We start from the raw sequence: 21,197 nt of genomic DNA on the forward strand, positions 1-21,197 counted from the left end.
TGCTGGTGAAGAAGGAACATTTCATTCCCATCTGCTTTTTTATGATGCATTCTTCTCAAGGCATCTTGGGTCAACTCCAGTTTGTGGGAATTCCACATGTAACTTCAACTCTCTTCTGACACCGGCCCCTCCCTGGGGCATGGCCCTTAGCACCTCACTCTTGGACCACTGGTGGAGGCCCCCCCCCCTTTCTTCACAGCTCTCCCACTCCAGGGCCTCCTGTGCTCAGCAGGAAGTGATTTTCCAACTATTCAATAAATTGCTGTAGCTCCCTATCACCTCCAGGATCAAATAGAAATTTTTTTATTTGGCCACTCCTCACCTTTTCGGTCTTTTTATAATAAGTACTCCCCTTATCCCTGAAGCCACAAACTCGCTGATCCAGTCACCAGGGTTCTTTGCTGTGGCTCTAATTCAGTAGTCTATCTCTCCCCTCTGGCTGTTTCCCCAGGCTGTGCCCTTTGCCTGAGAAGCCTTCCCTCCTCCTCTGGGTCTCCTGGCTTCCTTAAAATGCCACCATCTACAAGAAGCCTTCCTCCAAGCTCCTTTCTGTTGTTTTCTCTTTATTATCTCCAATTTATCCAGAATAAAACTTATTCATATGCAGATGTTTGCATGATGTCTCTCCTGTTAGATTGTTAGCTCTTTATTAAGCCCCACCTTCTCTATATGCCTAGTACTTCAGCACAATGCCAGGTGCATAGTAGGTGCTTAATAAACTTATTGACTGATCGACTGCTCACCCTCCAGTAGCTTCCAGAGAAGGGACCCAGGACTCCCTTGTCTCAGCCCTCCATTGGGTAGGAGTAGACTAACCCCACCTGCCCACCACTGAAAGGCTCGTTAGGAGCGGAGATTCTGCTAAGCTCAGGACACTCTCTGCTGACCCCTGCACCTACATCTCTGAGGGAGACATGCCCAAGCCCAGATCCACTCTGACCTTTGAATCTACTATTTTTTAAGTGGGGGACTAGCTGCCCTGCCACTGCTCCCTCCCTGAGGTCTTAAGGAACTTGCCATCCACCCTGCTACTTTTCCAGTCAAGTAGACTCTTGGCCTTTTGTTTTGTCTGCCACAAACAGAGATGAGCATGAGCATGATCCCTCCTTTATGCATTGTATCCCCCCAATAGGATGTGCAAATGTTTCTATCAGCAGAACTTAGCTTACAGTAAGTGTTTAATAAATGCCTTACGATTCTATTGCATATTGTAATGGGGAGGGAAGGAGAGAGGAAGAGTGAGAAAGAGATACAGAAAGAGACAGAGACAGAGAGAGACAGAGACAGAGACAAAGAGAGACAGAGAGAGTGAGACAGAGAGAGAGAGAGAGAGAGAGAGAGAGAGAGAGAGAGAGAGAGAGAGAGACAGAGACAGAGAGAGAGACAGAGAGAGAGAGACAGAGACAGAGACAGAGAGAGACAGAGAGAGAGAGACAGAGACAGAGAGAGAGAGAGAGAGAGAGAGAGAGAGAGAGAGAGAGAGAGAGACAGAGAGAGACAGAGAGAGACAGAGAGAGACAGAGAGAGAGAGAGACAGAGAAGGACAAAATCCTTTAAGTACAAAAGAGGAAAAATGACAAGTGGAAAGTTTCTGTCACACACTCATGCGAAGGGATTTCCTCTAAAAGGGAGAACAAGCCACAGGCGGGGGGCAGCTAATTCCCAAGTCCCAAGTCAGTAGGATGGCAGGGCTCACACTGTTCAGGACATCCCCCTCAGCCCTCTCTGCTCTCCACCTCCAAGAGGAGAGCTTGGCCATGGGGCTTGGGCTCCGAAATAAGCTCGAACGTCTCTTTGTGTTTTGTTTCCCGATCTTGAGGCCCACCCAGGATGGCCACCTAAAATGGGGCTGGGGGGAGAGCTTACAAAGCAGCCACACAGCTTCTCCCTGTGGGTCTTGGGGGTCATCCAATATCCGATTGAAGCTGGTTCTGAGGGGAATTCTTGTGGGGAGAGGGAGAAGACAAGACACGAGGATGTCCAAGTGAAGTCAGTGAATCTCTGGACTGGTTCCGGCCACGGGAGGTCTTGGTCGGGTACCAGGCCTTGGTGTGATGTTAGATCCCTGGGAAAGAACACCCTGAGTCTCTTGGGGGAGAAGGGGGGAGCAGTGGACAAAAACTCTCTTTCCCTTTGTAGAAAATACCCCCTCCCCCGGTCATCCCTTTGTTAGAAGATGGTGACACTGGTTCCAGTGAGCATCCCTGCTCCTAGGTTTTTATCTGCTAAAAGCAGCAGGAGAAACTCCAAAGCCCTGTTTCTGTAAGGGACTCAGTCCAGTGCAGCTCTGGCCATCTGGGGAAGGAAAAACTGGCTTTTACAGGGTGCCTGCATTCACCCTTCTCGGCTTTCTTTGATCTTTAAAACAAAACAAAATATTAAGTTGGACTGGAGCAATTCTTCCAGAAAAGCAGACTTTGCTGGGGAAAAAAAAAACAAAACAAAACAACAAAACTTTGGACTAAAAATCTCGTTTCATCTTCGTCCTCCTTTGCCCTTATTTTTAATGTCAGATGGCATTTCTCCTGTCCTCTTCCTCTCATTTTGAAAGGTCCTTTTTTTTTTTTTAATTAGACATGCTTGAACTCTAGAAATCTCACATCTCTAATGACTTTTAAAAACTGATGTGTATTTTTCCAGCCCCCGTCTCTTTTATGGCCAACAGCTTTGGCCCAGACGCTATTTACTATTAAAAAAACAGGATGTGTTTTCAGTGATTCAGTCCAATCCTCGGCTTAAATATTTGCACTATTAATTAAGTTGAGGGTAATTCTTGAAAGCAAAACCCCCAGCAGCTCCCACATTGGGCAACGTCTGTAGCCTCTGGCTGGTGACTAGGCAGTTTGAGGTCATTTGGAACAGGAAGATTCCAATCTAAGGATGTTAATCCCCTTTGGCCTTTTCTCAGAGTTATCACTTTAAATAAATTTTAGATTAACTTGGAATTCAGGTACTGTGTTTTCGGGGAAAATTACTTAAAATACACCGAGGAGACAAACCGACCTCATCTCTCCTCCTTACAGGCCGTGTGACCTTGGCTCACTCCTTAATTAAGCCGAGGATGCTGGGTCTCAGGCCTGCATGTGTGTGTAACCCTTGGCTTTGATGAGCACAGCCCCCATGTAGAATCTTTGGGTAGAATCTATGTGCTCTGAGATTCGCGGAAAAAGACCAGGTTTGGGACTGGGAGGCTCTGTAGCTGCAAAATGGCCTCCCCTCCTACCTCCCTCTAGTCTTGCTACCAAAGAAGCTGGCCTCCTGTTGCCCTCCGGGATTCCCACAATGCTTCAGAAAACTGTACTCTGTATTTCATTGCAATGACCCATCACCTTACTCAGCTGCCATGGAACGGTCACTCATCTATGACCTTCTCCACTGCAGAGAAAGAGTCCCAGGCTGGAATCAGGAGGCCCGGCCTCAAATGTTGCTCCTTGTATGACTTCATTCAAGTCACATGACCTCAGTTCGCCTCAGTTTCCCTGTTGGTAAAATGTAGTTGAGTACCAAAGCTTCCTCTTTTACAGAGATTGTGGAGAAAGCATTTTGTAAACTTTTTAGGTTTTTTGTTTTATTTTTCAGCCTTCCCATGGGATTTTATGGAGCTGAAGACACAATTTAGATATGACCACTTTTTCTGGACTTTTAAAACTCAGTGGGGACTCTCAGCTCTGCACGAATGTCCATACAACCCACTGGGTCCCAACAAAAACACAACCCCCGCTGCATGATTCACCATTTCACAGAAAGCCAGCTCTTCCCTTCCCACCAGTGCTTTCAAATTGGAGTTCCCTTCTCAGGGGAGCTGACCCTTCAAGGCTGGGGGTACTGGATTAAAGTTCCCAAAATTGTTATTGAAGCATAAATAATCTTGTTTTAAACTCAGTTCTAGTTTGTTTTCACCCGTGCTCTGTTCCATGCAGGCATCCAACAGCCAAATCCAAGTAGCAACTAACGTGCCTCTTCATGGTCCAGCTGGACCCTCATTTTGCCCGGCCCAGATCTGGGCAGAAGGGATGCTGGATCCAGTTATACCAGACTCAGGCAGCCGCAGTGAGGGCAACATCCTTGCAGGGCCGGGAAGGCTCCAGCCCTCTCCCAGCACAAGCACCCCCTCCTGGGCAGTCCTTGATTTGATGGCACCTGGAGCTGTCTCCTGGGGGTGGCCTGAGGGGTGACCACAGGGAAGGGAAGAGGTGTGTGGGGTGACCTGTTGAAAAAAGGAGCAGAAGGGCAGTGAGGGGGTGCAGTGGAAAAAGCATTAGCCCTAAAGTCAGGAGGATCTGAGTTCAAATGTGACCTCAGACACTTAACACTTCCTGGCTGTGTGACCCTGGGCAAGTCACTTAACTCCAATTACCTCAGTAAAAAGGAAAGAAAGAAAGAAAGAAAGAAAGAAAGAAAGAAAGAAAGAAAGAAAGAAAGAAAGAAAGAAAGAAAGAAAGAAAGAAAGAAAGAAAGAAAGAAAGAAAGAAAGAAAGAAAGAAAGAAAGAAAGAAAGAAAGAAAGAAAGAAAGAAAGAAAGAAAGAAAGAAAGAAAGAAAGAAAGAAAGAAAGAGGAAAGAAAGGAAGAAGGAAAGAAAGAAGAGAAAGGAAGGAAGGAAGAAGGAAGGAAGGAAGGAAGGAAGGAAGGAAGGAAGGAAGGAAGGAAGGAAGGAAGGAAGGAAGGAAGGAAGGAAGGAAGGAAGGAAGGAAGGAAGGAAGGAAGGAAGGAAGGAAGGAAGGAAGGAAGGAAGAAAAAGAAAGGAAGAGAAAAAGAAAGAAAGAAAAAAGGAGCAAAAGATACTGAGAAACAGAGAGGCTCAAATCACTGGGAGAACAGAATCATTTCACCCTTGGCTAGAGTGGCCAAGTCAAGAGAGAGGCAAAGGAAGCTGATGGGGAGCCCACTTTCCAGACAAGGCTCCCCATGATCAAGTGTAATGCCGCCAGGGGGCGCTGCAGGGCTCTGAATCTTGGGAAGCAGGAAAACCCCGAGTTCGAATCCAACCTCAGACTCAGTAAGTGTGGGACTTCCTGCCTGGGTTTCCTCTGAGGATGGTTGTGAAGATCATGTGAGTTCGTGTTTGTAGGACAATATCCAGCACATAGTAGGTGCTGTATGAATGCTAGCAAGGATGATGGTGTGCTTTCAGCCCTCACAATAACGGAGCAACGGGTCCAATGTAGCATGAAGCCTTGTCATCCTATCTTCCCAACATCTCCCATGTCTCTCAGTCTCTTCTCTATTCTGTCTCTGTCTCTCCCTCTCCCTCTCTCTCAGATCTGTCTCTCACAAGTCTCCCCCCAGTCCAATCTATCTTCCATTTAGTTGTTAAATTCATCTTCCTATAGCCCAAATCTATTATTCAGTAGATGTCTGACATTTTGGCTGTCCCTCCCCTCCACTTCCTTCCATCCTTCTACAGTTTCCCTGGACTCTCCTTCAAGGCCCTGCTAAAAGCCCACCTGCTATAGGAAGCCTTCCCAGGTTCCTCCTTCATTCTAGTGTCTTCCCTCTATTGATTATCTCCATTCATTGTGTTCTCTAGTAAAAGTGAAACTTTAGAGTGTTTCTATTGTTTCTGGGGGCTTTGGGAATATTTATGGGCAGTTGGGTGGCTCAGTGGATAGAGTTTGGGGCCTGCGTTGGACAGATCAAAGATCATATCTAGCTTCAGACAGTTCTGGGTGTGTGACTTTGAATAAATCATTTAATTTTTATTTAACCTCAATTTTCTCAACTATAAAATGGGCTTAATAGCACCCTCCTCCTAGGGTTATTGGAGCTAATGAGATAATAGTTACAGAATGCTTAATATTTAGTGTCTGTTTATAGTAAATACGAGAGAAATGTTAGTAATGTGTGTCTGTGTGTACAAATACCCAGATAGCCCAGATAGGGCTACATGACAGATAGACATAGATAAGATTTCTTGTTGGCCATGGAATCAGGAAAATCTGGATTCATGTCCTGCTCTAGACATTTACTGAGTGAACATTTGCTTCAATTGCATCTGACTCTTGGTGACCCCATTGGAGGTTTTCTTGCCAGAGATCCTGGGCCTGTCATTTCCTTCTCTAGCTCATTTTACAGAGGAGGAAACTGAGGCAAAAGGGTTAAGTGACTTGCTCAGGCTCACCCAACTTGGGTCTGAAGCTGGATTTGAACTCATGAAGATGAGTCTTCCTAACTCCAGGACCTTCACTCTGTGCACCGTGGCACCCCCTCGCTGCCCTGTGTGATCATAGGCAAGTCACTTTACTGCTCTGAGACTCAGTTTCTTCATCTGTAAAGTGGTAATAATTCCTTTATAGGCCCTATTTACAGAGTTGTGGTAAAGCTCATAATCTATGTCAAGCTTTCATCTTGAAGTCATTGGGAAATATCCATTGTTTTATTATCAATTGGACCAAGAACACTTATCAGGCTTCAGCTCACCCCAGGCACTGTGCTGAGTGATTCCTAGGGATTAAGAGACAAAAAAATTAGTCCTTTCTCCCAAGAAACTGACGTTCTAGCAGAGGATAGTTCTCTGTATATGTGTGTTTTATATACGTGTATGTGCATACTTGTGTTTTCTACAGAATCCCAAGGTCTTATACTGCACTAAGACTTTTTGGACACACTGTAGAAAAAGGGTCATGAGTTCTAATTATGGTATAAGAGCACATAGATATACATATGTTATAGAGAAAGGTGGGGAGAAGAGGAAGGAAAAAAGAGGGGAGGAGAGCAGAAGAGGAAAGGAGAAAGAAGATGGCAACAGAGTGGATAGATAGCCGACGAGGAAGACCTGGGTTCAAGTCCCACTTCTGATCCATTGGCTGTGTGAACTTGGGCAAATCATTTGCCATTATCCTAAGCAATTTTCTAAGACCAGGAGCTGCCCGTTAGTAGAGGGAGTTTGTAAATCAGGCATTCTATAATCTAACAATCACAGGTCCAGATTTTTTTAAATGAAAGAATTCTACAAAAATAGCATCAATTCTTTAATGATTTATTTTTAAAAAGAGCGAGCTAAATTTATGATTGGTACTCAGCCTCGGTTGGCTATGGTTGAAGGATTCCATCTGAGCTCGGTATAATTGCAGCCCAGGAAAAAATGACAACAAAATGAGCTTCCCTGTGACTGCACCCACCTTTATTAATCACTGTTTAATATATTTCCAAAAGTAAGAACATATTAAAAAATGTGCACTTTTAAATCTGTCCAGATGCACACAATGGACCATCGCCGGCCCAGCACGGTAAATAATAGATGTTAAAAATAGCCAAAATACGTATTTACATTTTTTCTGAGTCTTTATGGTTTATAGTTCATCGTCCCAGGGCTAAGAATTCTAAAATTCTCTCTGTGTATTTACACAACTGAGCTTTGCTATGTACTATGTCAGCTATCAAACCCTTCCAAGAAAAATGGGTTTTATCTCTTTTCTTTCCTAATTCCAGGGCATGGTCTAAGAGTGGATTAAATCAGAAGGAAAAGATATGTGCAGTGAACTTGGCCATGGACAGAGACCATTCCAAAGAAGGCTCTGGACTCACCCCCCTCTCTCCCCTGTCCCCGGGTGAGCCTGGGTTAGCCACCCATAATGCCATCTCCGGTCGGGTGATGTCTTCCATGTAAGGTGAATAAGGTCATTCCCAAACATGCAATTTCCTGGTCAAAATTCTAGTGGCCATTTTCTGAAAGAATGGCAGCTACTAGAACAATCCCGAGGACATGAGTTCAAAGGCTAAATTCCAATTTCCAGAGATTTATTTACTTGTTCCCTGTATGACCTTGAGTACCTGGAGCTGTGAAAAGGAGTAAATTAGATGAGGTGGTAAATTTAAGTGGTCTTCCAGTTGAGAAGGCTGGGTCTAGATACCCAAAGTTAGGAAGACCTGAGATAAAAGTGGTGCAGTAGATGGAGCACCAGCCCTGAAGTCAGGAGGATCTGACTTCAAATTTGACCTCAGACACTTAGCACTTCCTGGCTGTGTGACCCTGGGCAAGTCACTTAACCCTAATTGCCTCAGGAAAAAGAATGCTGCCTCAATACTAAACGATTGCTAACTTTGGGGTCATCATCTAACTTAGTTGCCTCAGTTTCCTCATCTGTAAAATGGGAATAATAGCACCTTCCTCCCAGGATTGTTGTGAACATTGTATGAGATCATATATGTAAAGGTAGTTTAATAGGCTGCTAGGATAAACTCTGAGCATGCAAAAAAAAAAAATGTCCCAAACAACCCCTGCCTCCAGAGAGTTTATAATCCAGTGGAAAATCTGGGTTCAAATCCCCCCACACACACTTATTAGATTAGCTGACTCATTTAAGATTTCAGTCAAGCAAATCTTGATTTGCATCCAAGATGCAAACAAATATAAAGCAAGCCGTGTACAGTAGAAAATAGGAAAGACTGTCAGAAGGCATTGGGATTTCAGGGGGTTAGAGAGGGCTTCCCGAGGTGGGGTTTGAGTTGGGACGTAAAGCCTGCGTATTCAGAGATAAATTGTTATTATTAAATCCATTCTCCTGAGCTCCTCCAGGCTCGACCCAGAATCATTTTTCTCGTGGTAGGTACCAGGGCAGCCAGCACCAAAATCGGGATGGCAAAAAGGAGCCCATGCTTCCTAAATATAGAGAGCGCATTGATTTTTCCTTCTCGCAGATGTTCACGGCCCCGCTAGATCTTGGACATGGAAAAATGAATCATTTTGAGACTCGAGCACACTTAAAAATGCCAACTCTTTGAAAAATGGAGCCAAGGCTTCTGGCCCCAGAGCTAAGGGAAGAGGAGGCAGTGGGGGAGAGACTAGGAAAAAAGCACGAAGTCTGCAGTCAGGGGACCTCTTTACAATTCCTGCTCCGGTGCTCACTTCTTTCGACTGGCAGCTGTCACTTAAACTGCCCATCCATGAGATGAGAGACTGGAGTAAACAACCTCGGAGCGCTCTCCCATTGGCCATCCCGGGATCTGACTCCAGAGAGCTGACTGCGGGACTTAGGGGCTTGCACATAGTAGGACCTTAGTATTAGACCCTGCCTCTTAGTTGGTCTTTCTGTCATCTTTATCACCAGGAGGAAATCCCTCCCCTGGCTCATGCTGACTGTGTGACCCAGGGCAGTCACTTACCTCTTTAAAGTTCAGACAAGTCACCAATCTGCACTGGGGCAGTGAATTTCCTCATCTGGGAGTTCCTGCTACCAAGCCAATCCCTATCCACGTCCCTCTTAGAACTAACAGCAACATCATGTGCTCAAGGGGCTTGGTTTTCCATGGGGTAGGGTATGAAAGAGAGACACAGGAAGAAAATCTGGGTTGAGACCCCCCCCCCTTATTAGGAATATGAGATTAGTGGACCCATTTAAGATTTCAATCAAGCAAGTCTTCCTCGAGCACTGTGCTAACATGAGCAAATACCAATTAAGTCTTGTGCTTGAGGTGTTGAATCTCAGTTTCCATCAGTGAACTGTCAGGGTTTGACCCAAGGCCCTCAAAGCCGTTCCAATCTTAAGTCCAAATCTATCTCAGTTCATGTTGTCCAGAAAAGGACAGGAACATAGCCCTCAAGGGCCAGAAGGGTTCACTGAAAAGCTGCATTTTTAGGAAAGAGCTTGTTGTCAAAGGCTCTGGCTATATCCCCCTCCCTCCAGCCCTCCAGCATCTCCCTTCAAGTTCAAACAGTCCTGTTCCCCATCCTTAGATGGCTAGGGTTATGCAGTTCCTGGCTTGGCAACGGTTGCCTGGCCCCAGGGCTGCCTGCAGATGGCCAAGTCCCTGCTGAACTCTGCCCTCTGTGGGACAGGGGTGGGGGCTTTTCCCGAGACTCCCCTCTGGGATCTGCCACAGGGACCTTTCCAGTGCCATCCACCCTCAGCTGCTCTTGTCCATTGGGAACTTGGCCTTTGGTCAGCCCCGCCTGATGCTGGGTGGAAGGCAGTCCTGGGTCCGGATTTATTATATTTATCCAGGGGTGTCATTTGTTTGGGTCTCATGGATATACAAGGAGGCGCCTTCATTGGTACTTACTCTCCCCCACCCCCTTTTTATTGTAACTAGCTCCTTGCTCCCTCTGGCCACCAACCGGACTGGGCCTGTAAGACTTGTTAAAATTATTGGTTTCGAACGCTAAGGAGACTCAGCAATGGATGGCCCTCCCATAAGGCCCCTCGGTTGTGTGAGGAAGTAGCCCAGTTAGCCAAAAAGCATTTTAAAAGCACCCAGGAGGCCTCAGACATCAAGACCCCAAGACATGAATGAAAGTAGCCAGCCCTCCGAAGATCGCAGAGATATCCAGAGCATACACAAAGCCGTTTTAGGGTCTAGCACCCGGGAGGAGGGAGGGTCATCCGGAAAGGCTTCCTGGAGGCTGCCATCTCCTCCTTGGGAAAGTTAGGATGGCAATCTAGGAGAGGGGAGGAGAGATTGCAGTGGAGACAGGGAGGCTTGATGGAGAGAGAAGAGGCAGCAGCCCCTGCTTGGTCACAGAGAGCCCCTGAAATGATGGAAAGAGGACAGGTTGCCTGGCCGGGAGAGCGGGTATGAAAGGCAAGAAGAAGTGGTAAGGGAGACAGGGCAGCTGACTACAGCAGGGTCTTTGAAGGTCAACATGAGGCATTCAATCTGCCCTGGAAGCCACAGAGTCACTGGAGTTTGGGGGGCAGAAATGATGATCTGGTCAAACCTGTGCTCTAAGACAGCTTATGGAGGATGACAGGGAAGGGGAAGTTTGTTGTAAAGGAGAACAACGAGGGGCTCTGGCAGGGTTCTAGGTGGTGGGAGAACAACGAGGGGCTCTGGCAGGGTTCTAGGTGGTGGGAGAACAACGAGGGGCTCTGGCAGGGTTCTAGGTAGTAGAGATGCTAGTAGCCTGGACCCGTGGTGAGTGGAAAGGAGAGGAGGAGCAAATGGGTCAGAGAAGCTCGCTGTCCATTGGGTACTACCAGCGGTGACCTGATCTAAGCCTCGCTCCTGTTACCTGGAGGATGGGGAGATTGAGAGCTCTCACTGTCCCATGGAACTTTTCAAGTAGAGACACCTGGCTCTAGATGCCCCCCAGTGACCACTGTAGGAAACTGATCCTAAAAACCGCTCCCTGTCTCAGTTCTAGGGACCACCCCTCAGTTCTAGGCCACCTCCTTAAGCTTCTGGGCCAGAATAAATTCACTTTGCAAACATCAGTCCATGGCAGCTCTTCGGTAAGAACAGACTCCCCTGGAGGAACGTCATCCGGGGTTACAATGGGCTCCCCCCAAGGGTGGGAGAGGATTGCATCAGTGCCCTGAGGTCGCCCAAGCTTCCCCTTGCCCCTTTGCCAAGAGGTGCCCCCATTGTCATCCCAGGGTAGAGAAAGGAAAAGGAATAAGCATCCGGATCCTCCTCCTACGTGTGCCAGGTTTGACAAACGAGCTCTCAGTGCCACAACCACCTTCGGAAGCAGGTGCTGTTAGTTTCCTCATTCACGTTGAGGAAAACCAGGGCAAATTAAGTTAAGTGACTCGCCCAAGGTCACACAGCTGGCCACTATTCAAAGTGATCTCCCTTCCTGATTCCAGGTGCAGAGCTCTACCCACTCGTCCGCCAGCTCTGTCCCGAGGGACTAAGTCAGAGGTTCCAGGGACAAAGTTTGTTGCCCTGCGGGACCCCACCCTCCCTCACCCCCGCTGTCCTCGCCTAGGTCACTCTTCCGGCCGAAGGGCTGGAAAGCTGGGGTCCTAAGTACAAAGCTGCGACCCCGCCTCCGTTCCCCCGCAACCGGGGCTGGGACTGGACGGGAATTTGGGCGGGGAGGGAGGCCGAGGGAGGCCGAGGGCAGCTCGAGACCGGGCGGGCAGGGGCCGGGCAGGGGCAGGCCGCCCTCCGAGCGCCCAGAGCTTGGCTTTGGCCGGTGGGCCGGCCGGCGCGGTGACCGCGTCACGCGTGGGGATCGGTGCCCCCCCTCCCCGCGCCCCGTCCACGAGCGCCCAGGGACGCCAACGACTGAACCCTCGGGGCGGGCGGAGCCGTCGCTTCCTTAAAGCGGCCTCTCCCGCTGCAAGAAGGGAGGGCATGGGAGGAGCGGGCTCAGGGCATCCTCGGCAGGTGTGCGCCCCGCTGTGCCTGGTACCCAGGAGAGGGAGAGCAGGAGGAGGAAAAGAAGGAGAAGGAGGGAGAGGAGGCGGAGGAGGAGGAGGAAGGACAGGGGGGGGAGGAGGAGGAGGAGGGAGAGAAGAAGAAGGAGGAGGAAGAGGAGGAGGGGCGGGAGCGGCAGGAGGAAGGGAGTGGGCGTCACCGGGAGCGCCTCCTGCCCACCCACCCCTAGGGGCTCCGGGGGAGGGAGCGGCTCGCCTCAGAGCTCGGCTCGGGACGGTGCGGGGCGCGCTGCTGCTCACTGCCCTCTCCTCGCCCGCTCGCTTGGCCGGCCGCCGCAGCCCGCCCGGAGGCCAGCCGGTGTCGGGGAGGGTAGCCTCGGATCTCGACGCTGCGTGAAGGCGCCCTCCGAGCCCAGGGAGCTCCCTAGTCCCCCCGGCCGGGAGCCGCAGACATGAACGAGGATGGCTTTGACCTCCAGACCCTGCCTTCAAAGGACGCGAAAGGCTCGGAAAGGGGTGAGTCGAGCCCAGCGGGGCAGCGCCTGGCCTGGGGGAGGGGGGCGGCCGGGGGGTTGCTGTTGGCCAAGTTTGGCAAAGGAGCTTGCACTTGGACGGTGGCGCGACACTGAGCCCTTGGGGGGGGGGGGGGGCCTGCCTTCTCTCTCGGCTGATCTTTGGATGGGAAAAATCATCCGCGGGAGCGAGGATGCCCGGGGAGCCCGGGGCCCGCGGCCCGCTTGGTCACTTCGTCCAGGGCGCGAGTGGCGATCCGACGAGTTTGGGGACCTGCAAGTTGGCGGGCGCTCCCTGGCTAAATGCGGCTCTGCAAAGTTCTGCCCTCCCCAAGGCCGGAGAAGCTGGCGGCGCGGCCCGGGCCAAGCCGAGACTCCCTTCCATCAAGCGGGCACATAAGTGGCAGGCGGCCGTTCCCAGGTTTTTCCTGGGCACTATTAATAACCCCCCGGACTGCTCCGGGCTGAGATTTACCAGTCATAGGAAGGAGCTACTCTGGCTTAAAATAAAAACGGGGACCTCAGAGAACTTAAAGAACCCAACAAAAAGTGTGTGTGTGTGTGTGTGTGTGTGTGTGTGTGTGTGTGTGTGTGTGTGTGTGTGTGTGTGTGTGTGTAATAAAATGGGGACCACAGAGGAACTTAAAGCCCCCGACAAAAAATTGTGTGTGTGTGTTTGTGTGTGTGTGTAATAAAATGGGGACCAGCGAGGAATTTAAAGCACCCAACAAAAATAGTGTGTGGTGTGTGTGTGTGTGTGTGTGTGTGTGTGTGAAATAAAATGGGGACCACAGAGGAACTTAAAGCCCCCAACAAAAAATTGTGTGTGTGTGTGTGTGTGAAATAAAATGGGGACCACAGAGGAACTTAAAGCCCCCAACAAAAAATTGTGTGCGTGTGTGTGTGTGTTTGTGTGTGTGTTTGTGTGTGTGTGAAATAAAATGGGGACCACAGAGGAATTTAAAGCACCCAACAAAAATAGTGTGTGGTGTGTGTGTGTGTGTGTGTGTGTGTGTGTGTGTGTGCTCAGATTGGAGAGAGGCAAGCATGGAGCTCGGAGGGGGACTTTCCCTGACACCCAGGCCCCTCCGATATACATCAGAGTCTGAGATATTTTTATACTAATAATTTTAAAATAAATGACCCTGTCCAAGTTCACTGGAGGGTTAGTTTTTTCCTCCTCTCCCGGTTCATAGGTTAATAGATAAACCTCAAACGGGGCCACTTAAGGAAGGGGGATGGAAGGCTAAGTTTTATTTAATTGTAGGGCAGAATGATCTTAAATGAAATCACAGCAGTGAGACTTTCTGTGGCCTACAATCAAAATGCCAACTCAAACCGGTTCCTGCTAAGTATAGACCGGGGAGTCCTTGTCTTTTCTCTCGTTCTCGCGTTCCCTCATCCCTCTATCTCTCCGCATTCCCACGGAGACTGCTGTCCCAGAGTCTGCTTATTAAACAGGCAAATATTTAACTGGAGTTCAGCCCGTTTCTAAAAGTAACACTGTATGTTCATCACATTACAGACCCCCAGAGTACCCCAGAGAGCTAAGGGAATTGGGGGTCAGGAGAAAGGGAAAGGAAGTAGCTGGGGTCTGAAGGAGGAGCGAAGAAGACGGAGGCAGGAGAATCAGCCTTGCCAGCATGCCAGTCCGGAAAAGAACAGAACTCTAGTCCAAATAATTGCAGCCTTGCAATAAGCAAATGACTCTGGGGAGAAGGAGGGTCACCTAAACTTCTGTTTTCATCAGTGTGGGAAATCCCAGTGTGAAAATCCTCTCCCTCCTCCCTCCCCCCATCAGCAGCATCTCTGTAATTTAGATTTTAGATTAATAATAAATACTTAAGTGCCTGATATACACGAGAGTTTGGCAGATATTATATTATATGATCTTCACAAGAACCTTGCGCGGTGAGTGCTGTTATCGATTTCATTTTTCAGATGAGGAAACTGAGGAAAGCAGAGTGATTAATCTTTGCTCAAACAGCCCATGTTTTCAGAAACCAGCTTTGAAATCGGAGCTTCCAGAATCCAGGGTCCTTTCTCCTGGTTCTAGTTAACTGTAAATAGGGATCCCTGTCGTCACTGACTTGAAAGATCAGCCCTTTGGTGTTTGTATTGAGGCTAAAAGGAAAAATAAGAAGGATGAGGTATTTCTCCAGAAAATGTTTCTGGAGGGCAGGGACTGGCATTTGGCTTTATCTTTGTGTCTCCGGGGCTCGTTCTAGGACTTTGCTAAAGAAATGAGATGCTTGATAAATGTGAGTTTTAATCTCTGCCTTGGAAATGTTCCTGGAGCGGACAGAGAGGGGGCACTTTTGCTCTTTGGGGGCAGAACTAATCTCTTTTTTCCCTGGGTCTTTTAACACAGAGGGGTGTGTGTGTGTGTGTGTGTGTGTGTGTGTGTGTGTGTGTGTGTGTGTGTGTGTATGGGTGTGTGTAGAATTCATCACTGCTAATGCATTAGACCACAGGAACCTCATAAGCTTTATTTAGTATAGCTCATCGATCAAAGAGATCAAAGAGCAACATCCAGGTACTTGCTCTGTACCAGGCACTGGGGTAGGGGGAGAAAGACAGGCAGAAACAGCCCACAAGGAGCTGACATTCTAATCTGAGACACAACATATGAGATACATATAGAATAAAGGGAAGATGATCCGGCATTGGGGTGGGAGACAATGAGGAAGAAGGTTCAAGCTGCTGGAGGGACCCGTCTCTGAGCTGCCTCCAATGAAGGGAGGAAAAAGCTCTGAGGGAATAAGCCTAGGGGGCTCAGTAGCCCTGGCTGGAGTCAGAATGGCCTGAGTTCAAATCCAGCCTTGACACTTGGCACTTACTAGTTGTGTGATCCTGGGCAAGTAAATCGCTGATGAGACAGAGACAGAGACAGAGAGACACTGGCCAGGGGGAGTAGGAAGAAGAGGAAGAGAAACTGGCCAGGGATAGGAAGAAGGGAAGAAAGGAAGGAAAGAAGAAAGGAAGGAAAGCAGGAAGGAAGAAGGGAGGGAGGAAAAGAATGAGGAAAGAAGGAAAGGAAAAAAGAGGAGCGAGGGAGGGAGGAAGGAGCATTTATTAAGTGCTTAAAATTTACAAAAATGCTCTCAAATACTGGAAATACAAGCAATATAGTCTCTAAGGATCTCACACTCGAATAGAGGAAGAAAACACATGAAAGAAGTTTCTGCTTCAGGGCAGATGGAAAGGGTCTGGGATCCTTGGGGTACAGCAGAAGAGCTGGTGGGGACATATCTTTAATGTAATTTTCATTGATAAAACCACACGGAGTCATGCGGCAGGGAAAGGATCTTGGCCGTGAGCGCTTTTTCCCACTTCCCTGCAGTTATGGCTTCTGGGGGAGGGGCAGGCAGACTTGGGGCTTCACCATCTGCAGAAATAATTGTGAAGTCGAACCCCCCCCATTTGCTTCCCTCCATGGTGGCTGTGATGGCTAGTCAGGAAACAGCTGGCGATCTGGAGGGCTGTCGCCACTCCCAGAGTCCTTGCTGCCCATTGGTGCCGGTTGGTCTGTTGTTATGGGGGGTGGTCGTGGCAAGGATGTTTATTAGCTGACTGCCCCCCAAATAAGAGGCAAGGGATTGGAGTATGTGGGAAGTCTGAAAGTATGGCTGAAGAAGAAAAAGGGGGGGAGAAGATGTGGAGGGCCAGGTCAAGGATGCCCAACGTCCCGAGTCAGAGCTGGACCCCCCTGGCCTGACTGGAGCTCGCTCAGTGTAGCTACATGGGGAGAGCCTGGGACTCTGGAAAGAGGAGTGGAGAGGGGGAAGGAGGACGTCTCAGGAATGGAGGCAGCCACAGGAAAAGCACGGAGAGGAGCCTGAGTGCTATGTTGTAAGAATGATAATAAGGTCAGAGTTTGTGGAGGGAGTAAAGTGTAAGGAGACTGGGAAGTCCTGAAGGGCTCTCAATACAAACTCCTCAACCGAAAAAAAGCATTTTATTTTGATCCTGAAGGTAGTAGGGAGCCACTAGAGTTCACTGAGTGGGGGAGAGAGAGAAGGTCAGATCAATGCTTCCTGAAAATGCTGCCTTCCTCCTCTTAGGGGGTCTGGGTGCTGAATCTGAGCCCTCCTCCTAGGCAGGCATTTTCTGCGCCCCTGGGGGTAGTAGAAGCCCAGTTTCTAAAGGCAGCCAGTGAAGCGGGATGGAGGTGAATGCAGGGAGAAGGAGGGCGAGAGAAGCAGAAGCCAGCCCGGGACAGGCCAGGGGCAGGGCAGTCTGGCGTGGCCACTTCCATTATTTCCCAGCATGACTGCTGCTTTGTTCTTGCGCCTTTGCTGATGTGCCCTGGGAGCAGTGTGACCTGTCTCCCCCATGGGGGGGAGGAGGAAGGGTCTGGCAGACCACTTCCTCCTTCCCAGCCAACCAATGTCCCCCTAAAAGAAGTGCTGGGAAACCAAAGCCGTGGCTGGGGTTGAGTGGGTGGAGAAGCCAGGCTTCCTAATGCAGCAGGATTGAAGCAAAGTGAACATTTCTTGGGCTGATTCTCGTGAAATTGTGGAGGATTTTGTGGGCCTCTTGTGGCGATTCCTTGTGCAGGAGTGGGTTCCTCTCACTGCCTCTGAGCAGATCCTCTGGCTCTGGGGTCTTCAACGTATAGAGCACCCCAATGATTCAGCAGAGATTGAGAAATTGTTAGGGATGGAGTAGCAGGAAGAGCGACGAGATTGAGAGTCAGGGGGCTTCCGTGGCTCTGGCTGCTCTTCTCTGGGTCTCAGTTTCCCTTTATGTACAGTGAAATCTCTGGAAGTCTGACCAGCTCTGGTGGGTCGGTAATCAGAAAACCCAATGAACAGAAGACTTTGCTGTCTCTGCTGCCCATCCCACCCTCCGTCTCCCATGGCAGTGAGGAGCCCTTTGGGGGAAGGTAAGGGAGAATTCCCAGGACCCTTATTGTCTTGTAGCTCTGGTTTGCATGGACTTTCTCCCGGAGGTCCAGGGGCCGTCCTGGGGCCTCCGATCACTACTTCTGAGAGCTGCTGGGTGTGTATGGGAAGCACGGCCAGCTTCGCCGCCAGAACAATCTCCGGCAATGGGCAAACGTTTTCTCAGCCTAGCACATAGCCATGGGTGGAGACTCACACCTGCCTGAGATGACCCACCCAACCAGTCAGCTCCATTTCCTTTCTGTTGCCAACTGGGAGGGGCCGGATTATCGTTTTCTGCTAGTTGTTTTTGAGCATGTGTTTCATGGATTGAGTGAAGCCTGAAAGGACCAGGTTGCAGGTTTGAATCCCAGATAAGGCAGGTACTGTGTGGCTTTGGGCAAGTGCCTTTCCCTTCTGCGCCTTGGTTGCCATCTCTAGTTATGGATCAGCTGGAGAGTCGTGTCATCATTGGGCTTCTACTGCTTCAGAGCTAGCCAAGTAACAGTTGGTTTGGTTTTGGTCAGAAACCTGAGGGCCTTGCCTTCCCGGACTTGATTTGGCTTTTTGGGACTGGGCACAAGAGGTCATCCTTTGCCTCATGTCTTACCTAACCTTAATCACCGATTGGGTATTGCCTGAGCCAAACTGAGACTTAGGAAAGACTTTCACTTAAAAAGGCCAGGTTCTCCCACTGCACCCAGGACCATCTGCAGTTGTCCTGCTCTATATATTGCCAGTGGACCCAGGCTTTGGAGGGGACAGTGAGGTGGGTGATCTTGAACATTCTACCCTCACTTAACTCCAATTCTTTTCCATGCCATGATATCACTTTCCCCCAGTCCATGGTCCTTAAAAAAAAAAAAAAAAAAGACAAAGAACAACTGCCTGCTGGCACCTACCGGCCAGATCGACCAGTTGTCTTTTTGTGATTGCCCTTGAGCTAAGAATGTGGCTTTTTACATTTTTTAAACAAAAGTTGACTGATCACAGTTGTGGGAATTTCCAAGGCTCCCTCCCAGATTTAAATCTAGGACCCCATGATGCCTTATTCCCTTGGGGTCTCACCTCTTAAATAGGCGGTTGGATTATGTAACTGGAGTCAGCAAGGTGGCTCAGTGGATAGAGTGGGAAGATATCGGTTCGAATCTGGCATGCATTAGACACTCACTAGCTGCTTGGTCCTGGGCTAGTCACTTACTGGAGGATTAAATGGCAAACCCAGCCTGTATTTTTGGCCAAGGAAAGCCCCTACTAGATCACAGAGAGTCAGACATGACTGACCAACAACAATAAGGGCTCTTCCAGCCCGAAATCATGAGGTGGTGAGGTCCTCAATGGCAGGATCTACCTTTTGCCTCTTTATCTTCCAAATACTAATTACAGTACTTGGCACGTAGTCAGCAATTCGTGTTTATTGACTGATTAGTTTATGATGCCTTCCTCTCTCAAGCTCCGTTTCCACATCTGTAAGTTGGGTGTTGGACTAGGTAACCTTCCCTTCTCCCTTTGCCACTGATCCTGACCCAGGAGCCTGTTGGGACAGCTGGAGTCTCCGTTCTCTGGCTGCACCCTTGTTTGCTCCTGTGTGCGGGGCAGTGGTGAGCAAACACTGCCCTGGCCTCCTTGGCATCCTTTCTCTTGTCTGCCCGGTCACAGCTGCCACCATGCAGAGCACTGGGAGGAGGTGTGCTGAGTTCTTGGATCGTCTTTTCCCTGCCCCCATATAGTCTATAGTCGTCATGGGACAAAGGGCTCATAGGCTCACTCGATCTTTTGGAGGGTAGAGCTAAGAGCCAAAAGTCCTGGGTTTGAGTGTTGACCCTGCCATTTAGCAGCAGGGTGGGTGGGGCCTGATCCCCTTCCCTCTCCAAACCAAGTGCTTGACTTGGCAGTTGTCTCCACCCTTCCTCCTTCCTAGGATGGTTATAGAACAAAGTCCCCGCCAGGGATCTCAAGGGCTGCTCCCGCTGCCAGAGGCCTAAGGTGTCAGCTATCCAACCTCATTGGAGGAAATGGAGGCCCCAAAGGTGTCAAGTTCAACTCCTCAAGGATTTTTTTTACTATTGCAGGCAATGGGTAGCTAGGTATGCCAGTGCATAACAACTGAGTCTGAAGTCAGGAGGACTCATCTTCCTGGGTTCAAATCTGGTTTGACTGAGTAATCCTGGGCAAGTCACTTAACCCTACTTGCCTCAATTTCCTTATCTGTAAAATGAGCCAGAGAAGGAAATGGCCAACTATCCCTGGATCTTTGACAAGAAAACCCCAAATAGGAGTGACAAAGTCACAAAACAGCAAAATCCTTGGGATTCCAGAACTTTAAAAATGCCAAATAGTCCTTACCTGGGAGAAGCTTACACTCTGTGGGGAGATTATGAACATGTTATGAAATATGGACATTTTTCATTACTGCTAGGTTAGATAGAATGGTTGTTCTTCACATAACGTGCCATCTCCCACCTCCATGCCTTTGCTAGCATGTATTCCCTTCCTCACTTCCTAGCTGTGTGACCCTGGGCAAGTAACGGTGTCTATAATTCAATTTCATCATCTTTGAAATGAAGGCATTGGACTCCATGTTCTTTAAAGTCTAACTTTCCTTTAAAAAGTCTAGCTCTAAAGCTAAGATGCTGTGAATAAATATTTATTGAATTGAATAGTAAAGGACTCATAAATAGTGCTTTTCCATTTTCTCTGTCTCATTTTGGGCTATACAGTTTAAATGATTTTAAAGGCTAAAATGATGGACTTGGAGTCAGAAAAGCTCAGGTTCAAATTCTGCCTCTGATATTTATTAGCTATCTCTACCTCTGACTTTGACAACTTGGACAAATTTTGTAATATGGGGCTTACATGCGCACACACATATGTATGTGTGTATATATATATATATGTATGCATATATGTATAATACCTGAAGTATTCAGGTATTCAGTTCAAGTTCAAGCTTAAGATTCATTGCAATCACTGGCTCCCTCTCATTGTGAAGTATTATCTCACAATGGGGTTGTGGGGAGCAGATAAGATTAGAAAAGTAAAGTACCAATAAAATTTAAAGCTCTGTGTTACTATTAATTGTCATGTTTATTTTTTCCAATTTTTAAAAAAAATTTCCAACTACATGCAAAGATATTTTTCAATATTCATTTCTGCTATACCTTGCATTCCAATTTTTTCTCCATCTCTCTTCCTCTCTTCCCTCTTCAAGACAATAAGCAATCCTATATAGATTAAATATATGTAATTCTTCTAAACATAGTTCTATATTCGATGTGTTGAGCAAGAAAAACTGTGAAAATACTATGCTTTGATCCACATTTAGTCTGCATGGTCCTCTCTCTGGATGTAGATGGCACTTTCCATCACAGATGCATTGGGATTGCTTTGAATCACCTCTTTGTAGAAAAGAGCTAAGTCCATGACCATTGATCATTGCATAATCTTGTTGCTGTGTCATGTTTAATTTTTTTTAAGCTTTTGATTTTCAAAACATATGCATGGATAATTTTTCAACGTTGACCCTTGTCAAACATTGTGTTCCAAAATTTTCCCTCCTCCCTACCCCTTCCCCTAGATGGAGAGTAATCTAATATATGTTAAACATGTTAAAAATATATGTTAAATACAATACATATTTATACAATTATTTGATGCACAAGAAAAATCAGATCAAAAAGGAAAAAATGAGAAAGAAAAAAAGCAAACAACAACAAAAAGAATGAAAATGCTATGTTGTGATCCACCCTCAGTTCCC

The 21,197-nt window shown here is 48.1% G+C and overlaps 1 protein-coding gene across 5 annotated transcripts in view; it reads left to right on the top strand.

Annotated features, from left to right (window-relative positions):
- ANO1 (anoctamin 1) overlaps positions 1 to 21,197 on the top strand; it is a 162,513-nt gene that overhangs the window by 10,014 nt on the left and 131,302 nt on the right. Inside the window, exon 1 of one of the 5 annotated variants that reach the window (XM_074276726.1) lies at positions 12,357 to 12,558. The exons of the other annotated variants lie outside the window; for them this stretch is intronic. Coding sequence (XP_074132827.1) covers positions 12,495 to 12,558 — 64 coding nt within the window. The 5' untranslated portion in view covers positions 12,357 to 12,494. Of the gene's footprint in view, positions 1 to 12,356; positions 12,559 to 21,197 lie in introns of those variants that run through there. 5 annotated transcript variants of the gene reach the window in all.

Source organism: Sminthopsis crassicaudata, chromosome 6, assembly GCF_048593235.1.
Source record: "Sminthopsis crassicaudata isolate SCR6 chromosome 6, ASM4859323v1, whole genome shotgun sequence".
Taxonomy (NCBI): Eukaryota; Metazoa; Chordata; class Mammalia; order Dasyuromorphia; family Dasyuridae; genus Sminthopsis; species Sminthopsis crassicaudata.